Source organism: Tachypleus tridentatus, unplaced genomic scaffold, assembly GCF_004210375.1.
Source record: "Tachypleus tridentatus isolate NWPU-2018 unplaced genomic scaffold, ASM421037v1 tig00692599_pilon, whole genome shotgun sequence".
Taxonomy (NCBI): domain Eukaryota; kingdom Metazoa; phylum Arthropoda; class Merostomata; order Xiphosura; family Limulidae; genus Tachypleus; species Tachypleus tridentatus.
Window position 1 is genome coordinate 960 of NW_027467908.1, and position 19,820 is coordinate 20,779.

Genomic DNA, 19,820 nt, shown 5'->3' on the forward strand with positions numbered 1-19,820 from the left:
TTCAGTTAGTGTATTTTAGATGTTAACGAGATATTGCTATGTTGTGCATGTTTGTGGGTACTGATTCAGTTAGTGTATTTTAAATGCAAATAAGACACTGGTGTGTTATGGCATGTTTATTAGGTACTGATTCAGTTAGTGTATTTTAGATGTTAACAACATACTTTTTGTGTATGGCATGTTTATTAGGTACTTATTTAGTTAGTGTATTTTAGATGTTAACAAGATACTTCTGTGTTATGGCATGTTTATTAGGTAGTGATTTGGTTAGTGTATTTTAAATGTTAACGAGATACTTCTGTGTTATGGCATGTTTATAGGTAGTGATTTAGTTAGTGTATTTTTTAAATGTTAACGAGATACTTCTGTGTTATGGCATGTTTATTAGGTCACTGATTCAGTTAGTGTATTTTAAATGTTAACGAGATACTTCTGTGTTATGGCATGTTTATGGGTACTGATTTAGTTAGTGTATTTTAAATGTTAACGAGATACTTCTGTGTTATAGCATGTTTATTAGGTAGTGATTCAGTTAGTGTATTCTAAATGCAAATAAGACACTGGTGTGTTATGGCATGCTTATTAGGTACTGATTTAGTTAGTGTATTTTAAATGTTAACGAGATACTTCTGTGTTATGGCATGTTTATTAGGTACTGATTCAGTGAGTGTATTTTAGATGTTAACGAGATATTGCTATGTTGTGGCATATTTATTAGGTACTGACTTAGATTGAGGTGTATTTTAAATGTTAACATGCTAAGTAACACATATGGCTTTATACCAACAACAAAGCTTTGTAGTCAGAGACATAACATATAAAATGTAAATTAATAAAAATATGATTAAAGTTTGGAAAGGAAATTATTTTTTTACTTATGAAAACTTTCTCATTGGTTAATGATTTGTGTACAAATCTGCCAATAAATAATATAACCATTTCATGTCGTCGTTATGGAACTTACATTATGGAAAGTTAAGACTGTATAATGAGGCGTGTATGGAATGTAGGTAATGTTATAATTGTGTATATTGACATGGTAGCCTAAAGAATAACGAGGCTTAAGAACATCTTTTGATTAAAGAAATATATGTTCCCTCAAGAGCCCCTATCGAGATTATATGCTGTAAACACGATCGCGTTCGGTCTGTTAAAAGCAACTTATTACTATTAATACCACGTTGAAGGAACAATTTACTGATAATGCTATTGAGTTATCTAACTTGTGGGCTGCCATATATATAAGTGTATATTTATTTTACCAAAATGTGGTACTCTATACTGTGCATTCGGTAATACGTTGTTCGTGTTTCGATAAATTCTGACCTGTAAATAAATTAGCCGTTGTTTTGTTTGTGCTACCTGTATTTCAGGCTTTCCACTAAGCAGACGTAGCTCTGGAAGTTGAAATATTTGTTGAATGATTTGTAGTTTTTTGTTCTGATCAGCGTATATATTGATTTTCTGTAAACCGAAGGTGGAACGATATTTACTCGTAATTTTGTTCAGAATTTGAAAAATACGTTGGTTCATTTTCTAATGTTCATATTTTATATTGATAAAAAACTTTGAATTGAACGAGTAACACAAAAAACTTGATTTTTTTAGTGCATCTTATTAATAAAACGTGATATATATATATATATATATTTATATTATTATTATTATTTAGAATCCCCCGCCATTTCCGCATTTCAGTTTCCACCGGATCTTGTAGTAGGAATGAGGGTAAAAGTGATGTGTTTTGTTATTCTTGGAGATCCTCCATTTCTTTTGCAATGGCTGAAAGACGGATCCACGCTTTCTCCCAGCTATGGTTTAAGTGTGCAGTACTTTCGAGATTATAGTATTCTTTCGACAGAAAACTTGCTACCCGACACTCGGGTAATTACACCTGTAGTGTCAATAACGATTGCAGGATCGGCAAGTTACAGCGCCCTCTTGACGGTAAACGGTAAGAAAACATTTTGAGGTTTATTAGACAAATTACTTTACAGAGCCATTACTGACAAGGTTTAAAGAACGTTTCTAAAGAAATGAGGTTCGGCATGGCAAGGTGGTTAGGGTGTTTGACTCGCAATTTGAAGGTTGCGGGTTCGATCCCCCGTCCCATCAAATATAGTCGCCCTTTCAGCAGTGAAGGCGTTATATTATTACAATCAATCCCATTATGGTAATGACTAACTGCCTTCCCTCTAACCTTTCACTGCTGAAATAAGGACAGCTAGCGTAGGTAGTCCTCGTGTAGCCTTGTGCCAAATTCAAAAGAAATTAAACTAAATAAATAGCGATAGTGAAAGATTCGAATCCACGACTGTGCTTGCACATACGACTTTAACAAGTTAAAATAGATCCGTTGAATACAATATTATCACTTTATTAGTTCCTATGTAGTGATATTGGGTAGAACTTACGACTTATGCTACTTGCTTTAGAAAGCTCACAATCTATTAACTCGGTAAATGCAAAACAAAAAACAATAGAACTAGGAAGAAACAGATTGTCGATTTTAAATCCTGACTGAAACAGCTCAGGGGCCTTGCCAAACTTCTGCCCTTACCAACCAATAAAGTTGTAAATGAAATGGGTGTCTTTCAACGGATATAGTACCTTGATTAGCTAAGCATCAGTCTGGCACGGATTTACAGCTAGCTCCCTCTAATTTCAATTCTGAAGTAGCGTAGGGAACTTGCTTAACTACACTGACACGCAGTTGCATTTAAACGTTCCGACCTAACTGGCTACGTTACAAAAAACGACCAAATTTCAAGTAACCGCTGAAGCTAAATTGGGCACGTTATTAGAAAAACTGTAATTGATCACGCTTTCAGTTGTTAGCAACATGAAAATGAGACTAGTTATTGGTGCTAATAAAGATATTAGTTACTGATGACAAGAAAGATACTAGTTATTAATGACAAGAAAGGTATTAGTTATTGATGACAAGAAAGGTATTAGTTATTGATGACAAGAAAGGTGTTAGTTATTAATGACAAGAAAGGTATTAGTTATTGATGACAAGAAAGGTATTAGTTATTAATGACAAGAAAGGTATTAGTTATTGATGACAAGAAAGGTATTAGTTATTGATGACAAGAAAGGTATTAGTTATTAATGACAAGAAAGGTATTAGTTATTGATGACAAAAGAAAAGGTATTGAATATTACATTGACAAAGAAAAGGTGTTAGATTAATGTAACAAGAAAATTTACTAGTTATTAATGAAAAAAGGTATTAGTTATGGATGACAAGAAAAGGTGTTAGTTAATGATAACAAAAGGTATTGAGTTATTGATGACAAAGAAAGGTATTGGTTATTATTGACAAAGAAAATTAATGGTGTGACAAACAAAAGGTAATGGTGTGATGACAAAGAAAAGGTAATTAGTTATTGATAGATAAAAATACTAGTTAATAATGATAAGAATAAATTAATGAATTAATATTGACAAAGAAAGGTGTTAATTAATGTAAGCAAAGAAAAGGTATTAATTATAGATGACAAAAGAAAGGTGTTAGATTATTGATGACAAGAAAAGGTATGTGGATTAATGATGACAAGAAAAGAGTGTTGGTAATAACGACAAAGAAAAGAGTAATGAATTATAGGATGACAAGAAAAGAGTGTTGTTATTATTATTAAGAAAGAGTATTAATTAATTAATGACAAGAAAGGTAATAGTTATTATTGATGACATAAGAAAAGGTATTAGTTATTGATGATAGAAAGATACTAGTTATTAATAATAATAGGAATAGAGTATTAGTGTGATAGAAAAAAAAAGTGTTAATTAATGTAACCAAAAGAAAAGGTAATGAATTATAGATGACAAAGAAAAGGTGATATTATTGATGACAAAAGAAAAGAGTATGGAATTAATGTATGACAAAAGAAAGGTATTGAATTATTATTGACAAAGAAAAGAGTATTAGTTATTGATGATAAAAAGAGATAATGGGTGTATTGACAAGAAAAGGTGTTAGTGTATTAACAAAGAGTGTTGAAGTATTGATGACAAGAAAATTATTGGGTTGTGTGATAACAAAAGAAAAGGTTAGTGTATTAATAAAAGAAAAGATTGTAATGAATTATACAGATGACAAAGAAAAGGTAATGAATTGTATTAACAAGAAAAGGTAATGGTGTAATGACAAGAAAAATTAATGAGTTATTGATATTAATAGAAAAATTAGTTAATTATGACAACAAGAAAGGTAATATTAATTGATGACAAAAAAAGTAATAGAATTAGTTATTGATAGAAGATAATAATATTATTGATGAAAAGAAAATGAGTTATTATTAATTAATGAAAATTATTAATGGTATTGATTACAAGAAAAGAGTATTAGATTATGTAAACAAAAGAAAAGGTATTAATTATTAGTAACAAAAGAAAGGTATTAGTTATTGATGACAAAGAAATTAAGGTAGTATTATTGACAAAGAAAAGGTAATGAATTATTATGACAAAAGAAAGGTAATGGTAGTGATGACAAAGAAAGGTAATAGTTAATGATAACAAAAGAAAGTGTACTGAATTATTAATGACAAGAAAAGGTATTAGTTATGGATGACAAGAAAAGGTGTTAGTTATTAGATGACAAAAAAGGTATTAGTGTGTATTGATAAAGAAGATACAGATTAATATATACATTAAGTATTAATTATTGATGACAAGAAAAAGTAATAGTTATTGATGACAAGAAAAGGTATTATTGTAATAAGAGATAATGAATTATTGACTGAAAAAGAAAAGTATTAGATTATTGATGACAAAGAAAAGAGTATTAGTTATTGAATGTTAAGAAAGATACTGGTGTAATGATAAGAATAGGTATTAGATTGTATTGAATAAACACAAAAATAGATGTGATTATGTAACAAAGGTAATGCAGATTATTGATGATAAGAATAGATAATGAGATTATTGATGACAAAAGAAATGTGTTAGTTATTGATAAAAGAGTAATGAATTATTATTAGTAGAATATGAATTAAAGAGTAATGAGTGTTAAGATGACAATAAAAGAGTATGGTGTAATGATGATAAGAAGGATAATAGTTATATGTGTAAAAGAAAAGTGTTGAATTATTGAAATGACAAGAATAATGGTAGTTATGACAAGAGATTAGTGATTAATGATGACAAAGAATTAAATTGTATTAATAGTAATGATTAATTGATGTGAAAATTAATTAGTAGTTATTGACAACAAGAAAGAGTAATTGATTAATGATGACAACAAAAGGTAATTAGTTATTAATAACAAAAAAGGTAATAGAATTATGTAAACAAAAGAGTAATGAATTAATGACAAAACAAAAGGTATATAAGTTATTAATGACAAAGAAAAGAGTAATGAGTGTATTGATGACAAACAAAAGAGTAATAGTCATGTAATGAAAAGAAAATTTTAATTAATGTAAAAAAAAGTATGAATTATTAATGAAAGAAAAGAGTAATGAATTATAGATGACAAGAAAAGGTATTGGTGTGATTGACAAAGAAAGGTATTAAGTGTATTGATGACAAAGAAAAAGTAATTAGTTATTGATGACAAAGAAAAGAGTAATGAATTGTGTGACACAAAATTATTAATGATTGATGAGTAAAGAAAGAATATTGAATTATTGATGATGAAAAATACTAGTTAATGTAATGGAGATAGGTATTAGTGTATTGAAACAAAGAAAATATTGAATTAATGTAACAAAAGAGTAATGAATTATGGGTGACAAGAAAAAGGTGTTAGTATTGATGACAAAAAGTAATGGTTATTATGACAACAAGAAAGTGGTGAATTAATGTAACAAGAAAAGAGTATGAATTATAGATGACAAAGAAAGGTGTATTATTATTAACAAAAAAGGTAGTTGGTAGTATTGATGACAAGAAAAGGTATTAGTTAATGACAACAAAAGGTAATGGTTATTGATGATAAGAAAAGATACTGAATTATGTAATGATAAGAATAGGTATTAGTTATTATTGACAAGAAAAGGTGTTATTATGTAACAAGAAAAGGTAATGAATTATAGATGACAAGAAAAGTAATGAATTATTGATGACAAGAAAAGGTATTGATTATTATTAACAAGAAAAGGTGTTAATTATTAATGACCAAGAAAAGGTAATGGTAATGATGATAGAGAGAATGGATTATTATTGTAACAAAGAAAAGAGTGTTGGTTGTAATGACAAGAAAGGTGTTAGTTAATGGTAACAAAGAAGTGTTGGTAAATTATAATGAAAAAGAAAAAGTGTTAGATTATGCTTATAAAAGAGTAATGAATTATAGATGACAAAAGAGTTATGAGTTATTAGTGACAAAATTATTAATTATTATTAACCAAAAGAAAAGAGTATTGAGATTATTATTAATAATAGAATATTAGATTATTATTAACAAAAGAGTATGAATTATTATTAACAAAAAAGGTAATAGATTATTAATGAAAAGGAATAATGGAATTATGTGTAACAAAAATTATTAAGATTATTATTGATAAAGAGAAAAGAGTAGTAGATTAATGACAAAGAAAAGTAATGAATTATGTAACAAAGAAAAAGAGTAATTAGATTAATGATAAACAAAAGAAAAGATTAATTGATGATTAACGAAAAGTATTAGTTATTGATGACAAAGAAAGGTATTAGTTATTAACAAGAAAGGTATTAGTAGTTATTGACAAAGAAAGGTATGAGTTATTGATGACAAGAAAAGGTGTTAGTTATGTAACAAAGAAAGGTATTAGTTATCTATGGATGACAAGAAAAGGTGTTAGATTATTATTATTAAAGAAAAGGTAATGAATTATTGATGATAAAAGATACAGTTATTAATAATAAGATAGGTATTATTAGTTAATGATGACAAGAAAAGTATAGTTATTGATGACAAAGAAAGGTATTAGATTATTGATGATAGAAAAGATATTAGTTATTGATGATAAACAAGAAAGAGTAATGGTGTGATGACAAAGAAAATTATTGAATTATTGAATAAAGAAAGATACTAGATTATGTAATAAAATAAATTATGAATTGTATTGACAAAAGAAAAGTATTAATTATTGATGAAAGAAAGGTATTAGTTAATTATGATAAGAAGAGATATTAGTGTATTATTGACAAAAGAAAAGGTGTTAATTATTGATGATAAAGAAGTGTTAGTTATTGATAACAAGAAAAGTAATAGTTATTGATGACAAGAAAGGTATTAGTTATTGATGATAAGAAGGATATTAGTTATTGATGACAAGAAAGGTGTTAGTTATTGATGACAAGAAAGGTGTTAGTTATTGATGACAAGAAAGGTAGTAGTTATTGATGATAAGAAAGGTATTAGTTATTGATGACAAGAAAGGTATTAGTTATTGATGACAAGAAAGGTATTAGTTATTGATGATAAGAAGGATATTAGTTATTGATGACAAGAAAGGTGTTAGTTATTGATGACAAGAAAGAGGGTGTTAGTTATTAATGACAAGAAAGGTGTTAGTTATTGATGATAAGAAGGATATTAATTATTGATTATAATAGTGGTATTAGTTATTGCTGAAATGGGTCAAATAACAAATATTATTTACCTTTTGATATTGTTTGAATAAAACAAAGTAAAACAATTTAACCAATCTAATGATATTTTAGACAAACCTTCGTATTGAAAGCTCTCAGTGCAAGAAACATAACTTTATTTGGAAATTGTTCTGTGTAATATTAATAAAAAATTATATATTTATTTTTTATCTAGTTCATGTATATTCTTAAGGTCCAGTTATTGTGTATGTTTATAATTTTGCGTGTTTAAGCTCGTGGCTAAATTCAGCATTCAAAACTGAGAACTGTTTGCACTCTACACCCCAGAGTTCATTCAGTTTACAAAATTAGAAGCAATCTTTGTTAATTTTTTTGTTTATCTGCATCGAATCCGATACTGTATACGATATACTTGTCGTACAACCTTTAAGCAAATAATGCCTTGTCATGTTCAGACTGCATGAAAAACAGAGAAAATATAGTAGAGATACCCGTTCGAAAAAGTTAATAAATTTACAATAATTGAAAGTCCTTCAAAGAGACACGTGCAAACTGATACAGATGATAAAATAATATCCTATTTTATATGGTCCTATCAGGAAAAATAAATTGTGTTAGGTATCTATAGAAATAGATCTTCAAAACATTGTTTTTATATAATGGTAATATGGCTTCAACAGAGGAAGATATACTAATACCCAATATTTTACGTTGAAATTATGATAAAGTTTATCGACCTGTTGTGGACACTGAGGAAGTGAAAAGAGCTCTATAGTAGACATATAACTCAGATGTCAGGGCTATAGGATTGACTATACCTCTCGAATTTGAAATAACTCCAGAGATGTTTTGAAAATGTTATGATCGAGAAATGCTACTTCAGTTACATGCAGTAATTGTGTATTCGTCATATTTCTCTACTGCTGACATTGCATAAGAATTGTAAAATAATACAGAATGAAATATATGTTACGTACATTTGAAATAAACATTTCTTTCTACGTTAGTGCCTTAAAACAAGTGTTTGAAACAAAAATGTACAATATATATACTGAACGGAATGTATGGCTGAAACGTAAAGGCAGGAAGACGTTATTCCTTTAATAAGTTAATATTTCATGGCAGTTTTGTGTGTTTTTTAATTGTTTGATATCAAACACACTTGAACTCGTTGTTTGGCGAACACTTCTTTGGCTACCTTTTATAACGCTACATTTACTCCTGGTTTTTTTTTCTAAATCATTTAGTGTCGAATATGCTAAGACAGGTTATATGGTGAATATTCTCTAAATTAGTTAACGCTCATGGTTACATCTTACAATTCTGCACATAGAATTTTTATTGTTTGGTATCGAGTACATTTAGATTCGTTATTTGGTGAATATTCTCTTGGTTCATTGACGGAAGGCCCAGCATGGCCAGGTGGTTAAGGCGTTCGACTCGTAAGCTGAGGGTCGCGGGTTCGAATCTCCGTCGCACCAAACATGTTCACCCTTTCAACCGTGGGGGCGTTGTAATGTTACGGCTAATCCCACTATTCGTTGGTAAAAGAGTAGTCCAAGCGTTGGCAGTGTGTGGTGATGATTAGCTGTCTTCCCTTTAGCCTTATACTGCTAAATTAGGGGCGGCTAGTGCAGACAGCCCTCGTGTAGCTTTGTGCGCAATTTCAAAACAAACAAACCATTAACGGCTGCGTGTTATAATATTACATTTTCATAATGATGTTTTTAAATTGTTTGATATCGAAGAGGCTTAGACTCATTATTTTTCGAAAAGTTTCTTTGATCCACGTGATTACATTCTGTTATATCTGTTGTTGTTTTCTATACAGTTAAGTCCGTTATTTGATTAATTTTTTCTTGAGTCATTAAATTATGTAGTTATAATTAATACTCGTCTTAATTGCGAAAAGAAAGAAAATCTCAATAATTATGTTTCAAACCAATTTCTCGCAATACTCTTTTTTTTCTCATTAAATTAACCAAATTTTTCATTGAATACACTGGTCATGTTGTACCATGCATGAACATGAGTTCTAGCACAGAAATTTACTAGTTTTCAATGTATTTTAAGCGCAATTCTTTTATCTAGCAAAACAACTTGTTGTATGCTTCATTAAGCCAGTTGAGTTACTTCATATTTTGTTAATATTTACTCATAATAATTAACTACTGACGGAGTTTGCAACATTTTTACAGTGCCCCCTAGCTGGATTGTGGAACCACAAAATTCGGAAGTTGCCCAGGGAAAGTCTGTTCGAATTGACTGCAGTGCTGACGGTTCACCGACACCTACAATAACGTGGAGAAAAGCGACAAGTGAGTCGTTAAACACCGTGAATTTTGCATTTCGAAATAAAAAGGTTTTCCTTGATTTTAAACATTTCTAATGAAATTAATACTTAAAACAGGCCTTATTTCATAACCTGGAATTATAATAAAAACATAACTTTCGTATACGTTTGACTAAAAGCACCGATATTTTGTCAAAATTATGAAATAATACAATGTATTCTGGCTTCAAGACAACACATTAAATACATTTTAAAAATCTAAAACACACTTAGCATACAATAGGCACTGCATGGCCAGGTGGTTAAGGCGCTCGACTCGAGTTCGAATCCCCGTCATACCAAACATGCTAACCCGTTTAAGCCGTGTGGGCGTTATAATATTACGATTAATCTCACTATTCGCTGGTAAAATAATAACTCAAGAGCTGATGGTGAGTAGTGGTAACTAGCTTCCTTCTTTCTAGTCTTACACTGCTAAATTATAGGTGGCTAGCGCGGATAGCCCTCGCGTAGCTTTGAACGAAATTTAAAACAAACAAACATACTACAATAAACACAACCACATAAACGATTACAGGATTAAAATTTGAACTATCTTCTCCTAACTCCAAAGTGGTGCTGGTTAACGTTTCGTCTCTAAATGACCAGAGTCGAATTATTGTTTTAAAAATTCTGTGCTATAATTCTTTGGTATAACAAGAATAAAATCTGCTAAAATTCATACGTTTCTGTTTCATCCAAATGTAACAATTCGATTCTCAACTGAAATAACGATAATTTTAAATTAAAATGTTTCATGTTAAACTATATTAAACTTTCATAATTTACTCTTGGAAAGAAATGTATTTATGACAGCAGTGCTGCCTGAAGTTTCTGAATACCCGAGTTTCAAACATAATTCATTAATGGTACAAACTTGGTAATATATATATACCACTAATAAGCTCCTTTAGCAGTTTGTAATAAACCATCTCTAAGTCTCCATTTTAATAGTGTTATTCCTATGGTTTGGTCTGCTTTGAATTTCGCGCACAGCAACACGAAGGTTATCTGCCCCTGATTTTGCAGCTAGCCATCACTACCCACCGCCAACTGTTGGGCTACTCTTTTTCCAATGAATAGTGGGATTGACCGTCACATTATAACGCACCCACTGCTGAAAAGGCGAGAATGTTTGGTGTGATGGAGATTCGAACCCGCGACCCTCAGATTACGAGTCGAGTACGTTATCCACCTGGCCATACCAGGCTGGTTATTCCTATAAACCAGTTTTACAATTGTAGAGTTAGGTATTGGTCGAATTTAAAGATACTGATTTTCAAAAACTCTGAATATTTACACATCTGAAAGATATTTAGTAAGCGGATATACCTTGTACGACATATGTCTCATCTAAATGGACACTGTTGTAAGCACGAAGTTTTACGTAACTTTACTATTTTTTTTGACGTATCTCATATACGTAATGTTGTCACTGTAAAGTTGGAGAGAAACAATACATCTCCACCTGTATGAACAGTTGGTCATTAAGGAACTCTGACTGAATTAACCACGCGAATATGAAGTTGGTACTACTGTACATATAAAGCTGAATATTTTAAAGTTGAAAGTACCTTGCTGATAACTACATAATAAAATATTAATTTGTTTGTGTTGTGTAACGACATTTAGAACCTATTTCGCGTTTACTTACATTTCAGTGTCTCTCTCTGTATGCAGAAACTTAATATTTAGTTTTAGTGAATAGAGACTCGACTACCTTTTGTTTCGTACATTTTCCCATTTGAAACTATAGAAATGTTATATCTATATATATAGATGAAATTTGTGGGTTTCTATTCTGTATATTTTTTGTTGTTCGTGAGGTAAGGAAGATGTAATCAAAGTGTACATTATGGTTTTTTTACGTTTCTGTGTTGCTTAACCCATCGTTGTTAATATTTTCATTACGCACACATACATATATATATATGTAGTATAGGGTTTATAAATTGTTATGCAATACCCTCATTACGGAGTTAATACATTATTTCAATGTCTTGTTCATTTGTTTTGAATTTCGCGCAAAGCTACTCGAGGGCTATCTGCGCTAGACGTCCCTAATTTAGCAGTGTAAGACTAGAGGAAAGGCAGCTAGTCATCACCACCCACCTCCAACTCTTGGGCTACTATTTTACCAACGAATAGTGGAATTGACCGTTACTTATAACGCCCCCACGGCTGAAAGGGCCAGCATGTTTTGTACGACGGGGATTCAGATTACCAGTCGAACGTCTTAATCCACCTGGCCATGCCGGGCATTTCATTCTCAATCTCTCTTCTATAGAAACTTAAGATTTAGATTTAGTCAGTAAAGACTCGACTACTTTTCGTTTCGTACATTTTCCCATTTGAAGTAATAGAAATGTTATATCTATACATATAGATGCAAGTTGTGGGTTTCTATTCTGTATATTTTTGTCGTTCGTGAAATATTTCTTCATGACTGTTTCAGTCATGGTCTTTTAATAGTGTGGTATACGTGATTCATATGGAGTTAAAACTTGAATAAAGCCCATAAAACACGCCACATTATTGTTGAAATTCACAATGACTACAAGATACACATATATATATGTATAATGCTAAACGTAAACTATTCAATAACATAATATTTGTGGCCCAGCATAGCTAGGTGGTTAAGGCACTCAACGCGTATAACGAGGGTTGCGGGTTTGAATCCCCGTCGCACCAAATATGCTGGCCCTTTCAGCCGTGGGGGCATTATAATGTGACAGTTAATCCCACTATTCGTTGGTAAAAGATTAGCCAAAGAGTTGGCGGTGGGTGGTGATGACTAGCTGCCTTTCCTCTAGTCTTACACTGCTATATTAGGGACGGCTAGCATAAATAGCCCTCGTGTAGCTTTGCAGGAAATTCAAAAACAAACAAACAATAATATTTGTTAAATACCTATCAGTTTGTCTCTTAATAATTAAGTATTTCAATAACGAACGTTTGTTTCGTTTAAATTTCTTACCCCGCAATGGAGAGTTTCCTGAGTGATGTCACCGAAAACCGAGATTTGTTTTCCGTGGTGGACAGAAGAACAATAGATAGATAAATAAGATACATACGCTAAGCAAAACAAATATATTTCATCGAACATTCTGATATACTACGATCCTCGTATTGTAACAGAATTCAGTAATCTAACTTGTGAGTACTTTCTATCAAGAATAGCATCGAACATATTTATCATACCAACTTTGAATACAGTTTTTAAAGCTCAAAACTACTGTTACAAGAGCTCAAACATTGAACCGATTTAAATGAACACGATAATTGTTCAAGAAAGGTACAACAATTCACACAGACCACATGACATCGATTTAGTTAGTTTAAATACATGCTGCAGAGGTTCAGACACTTTACACACCAGTATACTACTACAGTGGTTCAGACACTTTACACAACAGTATACTCCTACAGTGGTCCAGGCACTTTACACAACAGTATACTACTACAGTGCTCCAGACACTTTATACAACAGTATACTACTACAGTGGTTCAGACACTTTACACAACAGTATACTCCTACAGTGGTCCAGACACTTTACACAACAGTATACTCCTACAGTGGTCCAAACACTTTACACAACAGTATACTCCTACAGTGGTCCAGACACTTTACACAACAGTATACTCCTGCAGTGGTCCAGACACTTTACACACCAGTATACTCCTACAGTGGTCCAGACACTTTACACACCAGTATACTCCTACAGTGGTCCAGGAACTTTACACAACAGTATACTCCTACAGTGGTCCAGGCACTTTACACAACAGTATACTCCTACAGTGGTCCAGACACTTTATACACCAGAATACTACTACAGTGGTTCAGACACTTTACACAACAGTATACTCTTACAGTGGTCCAGACGCTTTACACAACAGTATACTACTACAGTGGTCCAGACACTTTACACACCAGAATACTACTACAGTGGTCCAGACACTTTACACAACAGTATACTCCTGCAGTGGTCCAGACACTTTACACACCAGTATACTCCTACAGTGGTCCAGACACTTTACACACCAGTATACTCCTACAGTGGTCCAGGAACTTTACACAACAGTATACTCCTACAGTGGTCCAGGCACTTTACACAACAGTATACTCCTACAGTGGTCCAGACACTTTATACACCAGAATACTACTACAGTGGTTCAGACACTTTACACAACAGTATACTCTTACAGTGGTCCAGACGCTTTACACAACAGTATACTACTACAGTGGTCCAGACACTTTACACACCAGAATACTACTACAGCGGTCCAGACACTTTACACAACAGTATACTCCTACAGTGGTCCAGACACTTTACACAACAGTATACTCCTACAGTGGTCCAGACACTTTACACAACAGTATACTCCTACGGTGGTCCAGACACTTTACACAACAGTATACTCCTACAGTGGTCCAGACACTTTACACACCAGTATACTCCTACAGTGGTCCAGACACTCTACACACCAGTATACTCCTACAGTGGTCCAGACACTTTATACACAGAATACTACTACAGTGGTTCAGACACTTTACACACCAGTATACTCCTACAGTGGTCAGGCACTTTACACAACAGTATACTCCTACAGTGGTCCAGGCACTTTACACAACAGTATACTCCTACAGTGGTCCAGACACTTTATACACCAGAATACTACTACAGTGGTTCAGACACTTTACACAACAGTATACTCTTACAGTGGTCCAGACGCTTTACACAACAGTATACTACTACAGTGGTCCAGGAACTTTACACAACAGTATACTACTACAGTGGTCCAGACACTTTACACACCAGTATACTCCTACAGTGGTCCAGGAACTTTACACAACAGTATACTCCTACAGTGGTCCAGGCACTTTACACAACAGTATACTCCTACAGTGGTCAGACACTTTATACACCAGAATACTACTACAGTGGTTCAGACACTTTACACAACAGTATACTCTTACAGTGGTCCAGACGCTTTACACAACAGTATACTACTACAGTGGTCCAGGAACTTTACACAACAGTATACTACTACAGTGGTCCAGACACTTTACACAACAGTATACTCCTACAGTGGTCCAGGCACTTTACACAACAGTATACTCCTACAGTGGTTCAGACGCTTTACACAACAGTATACTACTACAGTGGTCCAGACACTTTACACACCAGTATACTCTACAGTGGTCCAGACACTTTATGCACCAGAATACTCCTACAGTGGTTCAGACACTTTACACACCAGTATACTCCTACAGTGGTCCAGGCACTTTACACAACAGTATACTCCTACAGTGGTCCAGACACTTTATACACCAGAATACTACTACAGTGGTTCAGACACTTTACACAACAGTATACTCTTACAGTAACCCAGACGCTTTACACAACAGTATACTACTACAGTGGTCCAGGAACTTTTACACAACAGTATACTACTACAGTGGTCCAGACACTTTACACAACAGTATACTCCTACAGTGGTCCAGACACTTTACACAACAGTATACTCCTACAGTGGTTCAGACACTTTACACAACAGTGTACTCCTACAGTGGTCCAGACACTTTACACACCAGAATACTACTACAGTGGTTCAGACACTTTACACAACAGTATACTCCTACAGTGGTCCAGACACTTTACACACCACAATACTACTACAGTGGTCCAGACACTTTACACACCAGTACACTACTACAGTGGTCCAGCACTTTACACAACAGTATACTCCTACAGTGGTCCAGACACTTTACACAACAGTATACTCCTACAGTGGTCCAGACACTTTACACACCTGTATACTCCTACAGTGGTCCAGACACTTTACACACCAGTATACTCCTACAGTGGTCCAGGAACTTTACACAACAGTATACTCCTACAGTGGTCCAGACACTTTACACAACAGTATACTCCTACAGTGGTCCAGACACTTTATACACCAGAATACTATTACAGTGGTTCAGACACTTTACACAACAGTATACTACTACAGTGGTCCAGACACTTTACACAACAGTATACTCCTACAGTGGTCCAGCCACTTTTCACAACAGTATACTCTACAGTGGTCCAGACACTTTATACACCAGAATACTACTACAGTGGTTCAGGCACTTTTACACAACAGTATACTCCCTACAGTGGTCCAGGCACTTTACACAACAGTATACTACTACAGTGGTCCAGACACTTTATACAACAGTATACTACTACAGTGGTTCAGACACTTTACACAACAGTATACTCCTACAGTGGTCCAGACACTTTACACAACAGTATACTCCTACAGTGGTCCAAACACTTTACACAACAGTATACTCCTACAGTGGTCCAGACACTTTACACAACAGTATACTCCTGCAGTGGTCCAGACACTTTACACAACAGTATACTCCTACAGTGGTCCAGACACTTTACACAACAGTATACTCCTGCAGTGGTCCAGACACTTTACACACCAGTATACTCCTACAGTGGTCCAGACACTTTACACAACAGTATACTCCTACAGTGGTCCAGGAACTTTACACAACAGTATACTCCTACAGTGGTCCAGACACTTTACACAACAGTATACTCCTACAGTGGTCCAGACACTTTATACACCAGAATACTACTACAGTGGTTCAGACACTTTACACAACAGTATACTCTTACAGTGGTCCAGACGCTTTACACAACAGTATACTACTACAGTGGTCCAGACACTTTACACACCAGAATACTACTACAGTGGTCCAGACACTTTACACAACAGTATACTCCTGCAGTGGTCCAGACACTTTACACACCAGTATACTCCTACAGTGGTCCAGACACTTTACACACCAGTATACTCCTACAGTGGTCCAGGAACTTTACACAACAGTATACTCCTACAGTGGTCCAGGCACTTTACACAACAGTATACTCCTACAGTGGTCCAGACACTTTATACACCAGAATACTACTACAGTGGTTCAGACACTTTACACAACAGTATACTCTTACAGTGGTCCAGACGCTTTACACAACAGTATACTACTACAGTGGTCCAGACACTTTACACACCAGAATACTACTACAGTGGTCCAGACACTTTACACAACAGTATACTCCTACAGTGGTCCAGACACTTTACACAACAGTATACTCCTACAGTGGTCCAGACACTTTACACAACAGTATACTCTTACAGTGGTCCAGACGCTTTACACAACAGTATACTACTACAGTGGTCCAGGAACTTTACACAACAGTATACTACTACAGTGGTCCAGACACTTTACACACCAGTATACTCCTACAGTGGTCCAGGAACTTTACACAACAGTATACTCCTACAGTGGTCCAGGCACTTTACACAACAGTATACTCCTACAGTGGTCCAGAAACTTTATACACCAGAATACTACTACAGTGGTTCAGACACTTTACACAACAGTATACTCTTACAGTGGTCCAGACGCTTTACACAACAGTATACTACTACAGTGGTCCAGGAACTTTATACAACAGTATACTACTACAGTGGTCCAGACACTTTACACAACAGTATACTCCTACAGTGGTCCAGGCACTTTACACAACAGTATACTCCTACAGTGGTTCAGACGCTTTACACAACAGTATACTACTACAGTGGTCCAGACACTTTACACACCAGTATATACTACAGTGGTCCAGACACTTTATGCACCAGAATACTCCTACAGTGGTTCAGACACTTTACACACCAGTATACTCCTACAGTGGTCCAGGCACTTTACACAACAGTATACTCCTACAGTGGTCCAGACACTTTATACACCAGAATACTACTACAGTGGTTCAGACACTTTACACACCAGTATACTCCTACAGTGGTCCAGGCACTTTACACAACAGTATACTCCTACAGTGGTCCAGACACTTTATACACCAGAATACTACTACAGTGGTTCAGACACTTTACACACAACAGTATACTCTTACAGTAACCCAGACGCTTTACACAACAGTATACTACTACAGTGGTCCAGGAACTTTACACAACAGTATACTACTACAGTGGTCCAGACACTTTACACAACAGTATACTCCTACAGTGGTCCAGACACTTTACACAACAGTATACTCCTACAGTGGTTCAGACACTTTACACAACAGTATACTCCTACAGTGGTCCAGACACTTTACACACCAGAATACTACTACAGTGGTTCAGACACTTTACACAACAGTATACTCCTACAGTGGTCCAGACACTTTACACACCACAATACTACTACAGTGGTCCAGACACTTTACACACCAGTACACTACTACAGTGGTCCAGCACTTTACACAACAGTATACTCCTACAGTGGTCCAGACACTTTACACAACAGTATACTCCTACAGTGGTCCAGACACTTTTACACCTGTATACTCCTACAGTGGTCCAGACACTTTACACCAGTATACCCTACAGTGGTCCAGGAACTTTACACAACAGTATACTCCTACAGTGGTCCAGACACTTTACACAACAGTATACTCCTACAGTGGTCCAGACACTTATACACCAGAATACTATTACAGTGGTTCAGACACTTTACACAACAGTATACTACTACAGTGGTCCAGACACTTTACACAACAGTATACTCCTACAGTGGTCCAGCCACTTTTCACAACAGTGTACTCCTACAGTGGTCCAGACACTTTATACACCAGAATACTACTACAGTGGTTCAGGCACTTTACACACCAGTATACTCCTACAGTGGTCCAGGAACTTTACACAACAGTATACTCCTACAGTGGTCCAGACACTTTACACAACAGTATACTCCTACAGTGGTTCAGACACTTTACACAACAGTATACTACTACAGTGGTCCAGACACTTTACACAACAGTATACTACTACAGTGGTTCAGGCACTTTACACACCAGTATACTCCTACAGTGGTCCAGGAACTTTACACAACAGTATACTCCTACAGTGGTCCAGACACTTTACACAACAGTATACTCCTACAGTGGTTCAGACACTTTACACAACAGTATACTACTACAGTGGTCCAGACACTTTACACAACAGTATACTCCTACAGTGGTCCAGATACTTTACACACCAGTATACTCCTATAGTTGTCCAGGCACTTTACACAACAGTATACTCCTGCAGTGGTCCAGACACTCTACACACCAGTATACTCCTACAGTGGTCCAAGCACTTTACACAACAGTATACTCCTACAGTGGTCCAGACACTTTATACACCAGTACACTCCTATATTGGTTCAAACACTTTTTACACCAGTACACTCCTACAGTGGTTTAGACACTTTATTAACCAGTATACTCCTACAGTGGTCCAGATACTTTACACACCAGTATACTCCTACAGTTGTCCAGGCACTTTACACAACAGTATACTCCTACAGTGGTCCAGACACTTTACACAACAGTATTCTACTACAGTGGTTCAGGCACTTTACACAACAGTATACTCCTACAGTGGTCCAGACACTTTATACAGCAGTACACTCCTGCAGTGGTCCAGACACTTTACACACCAGTATACTCCCTACAGTGGTCCAGACACTTTACACAACAGTATACTCCTACAGTGGTCCAGGCACTTTACACAACAGTATACTATTACAGTGGTTCATACACTTTACACAACAGTATACTCCTACAGTGGTTCAGACACTTTACACAACAGTATACTCCTACAGTGGTCCAGACACTTTACACACCAGTATACTACTACAGTGGTCCAGACACTTTACACAACAGTATACTCCTACAGTGGTTCAGACACTTTACACAACAGTATTCTACTACAGTGGTCCAGACACTTTACACAACAGTATATTCCTACAGTGGTCCAGACACTTTATACACCAGTACACTCCTATAGTGGTTCAAACACTTTATACACCAGTACACTCCTACATTGGTTA

The 19,820-nt window shown here is 34.7% G+C and overlaps 1 protein-coding gene across 1 annotated transcript in view; it reads left to right on the top strand.

Annotated features, from left to right (window-relative positions):
- Window positions 1-1,722: 1,722 nt before the first annotated feature.
- The window catches only part of LOC143243745 (cell adhesion molecule Dscam2-like), a gene marked incomplete at its 3' end in the record, with an annotated part of 33,442 nt that continues 15,344 nt past the window's right edge, over window positions 1,723-19,820 (top strand). The window contains exons 1-2 of the mRNA XM_076487380.1: window positions 1,723-1,954; window positions 9,744-9,863. Coding sequence (XP_076343495.1) covers window positions 1,723-1,954; window positions 9,744-9,863 — 352 coding nt within the window. The remainder of the gene's footprint in view (window positions 1,955-9,743; window positions 9,864-19,820) is intronic.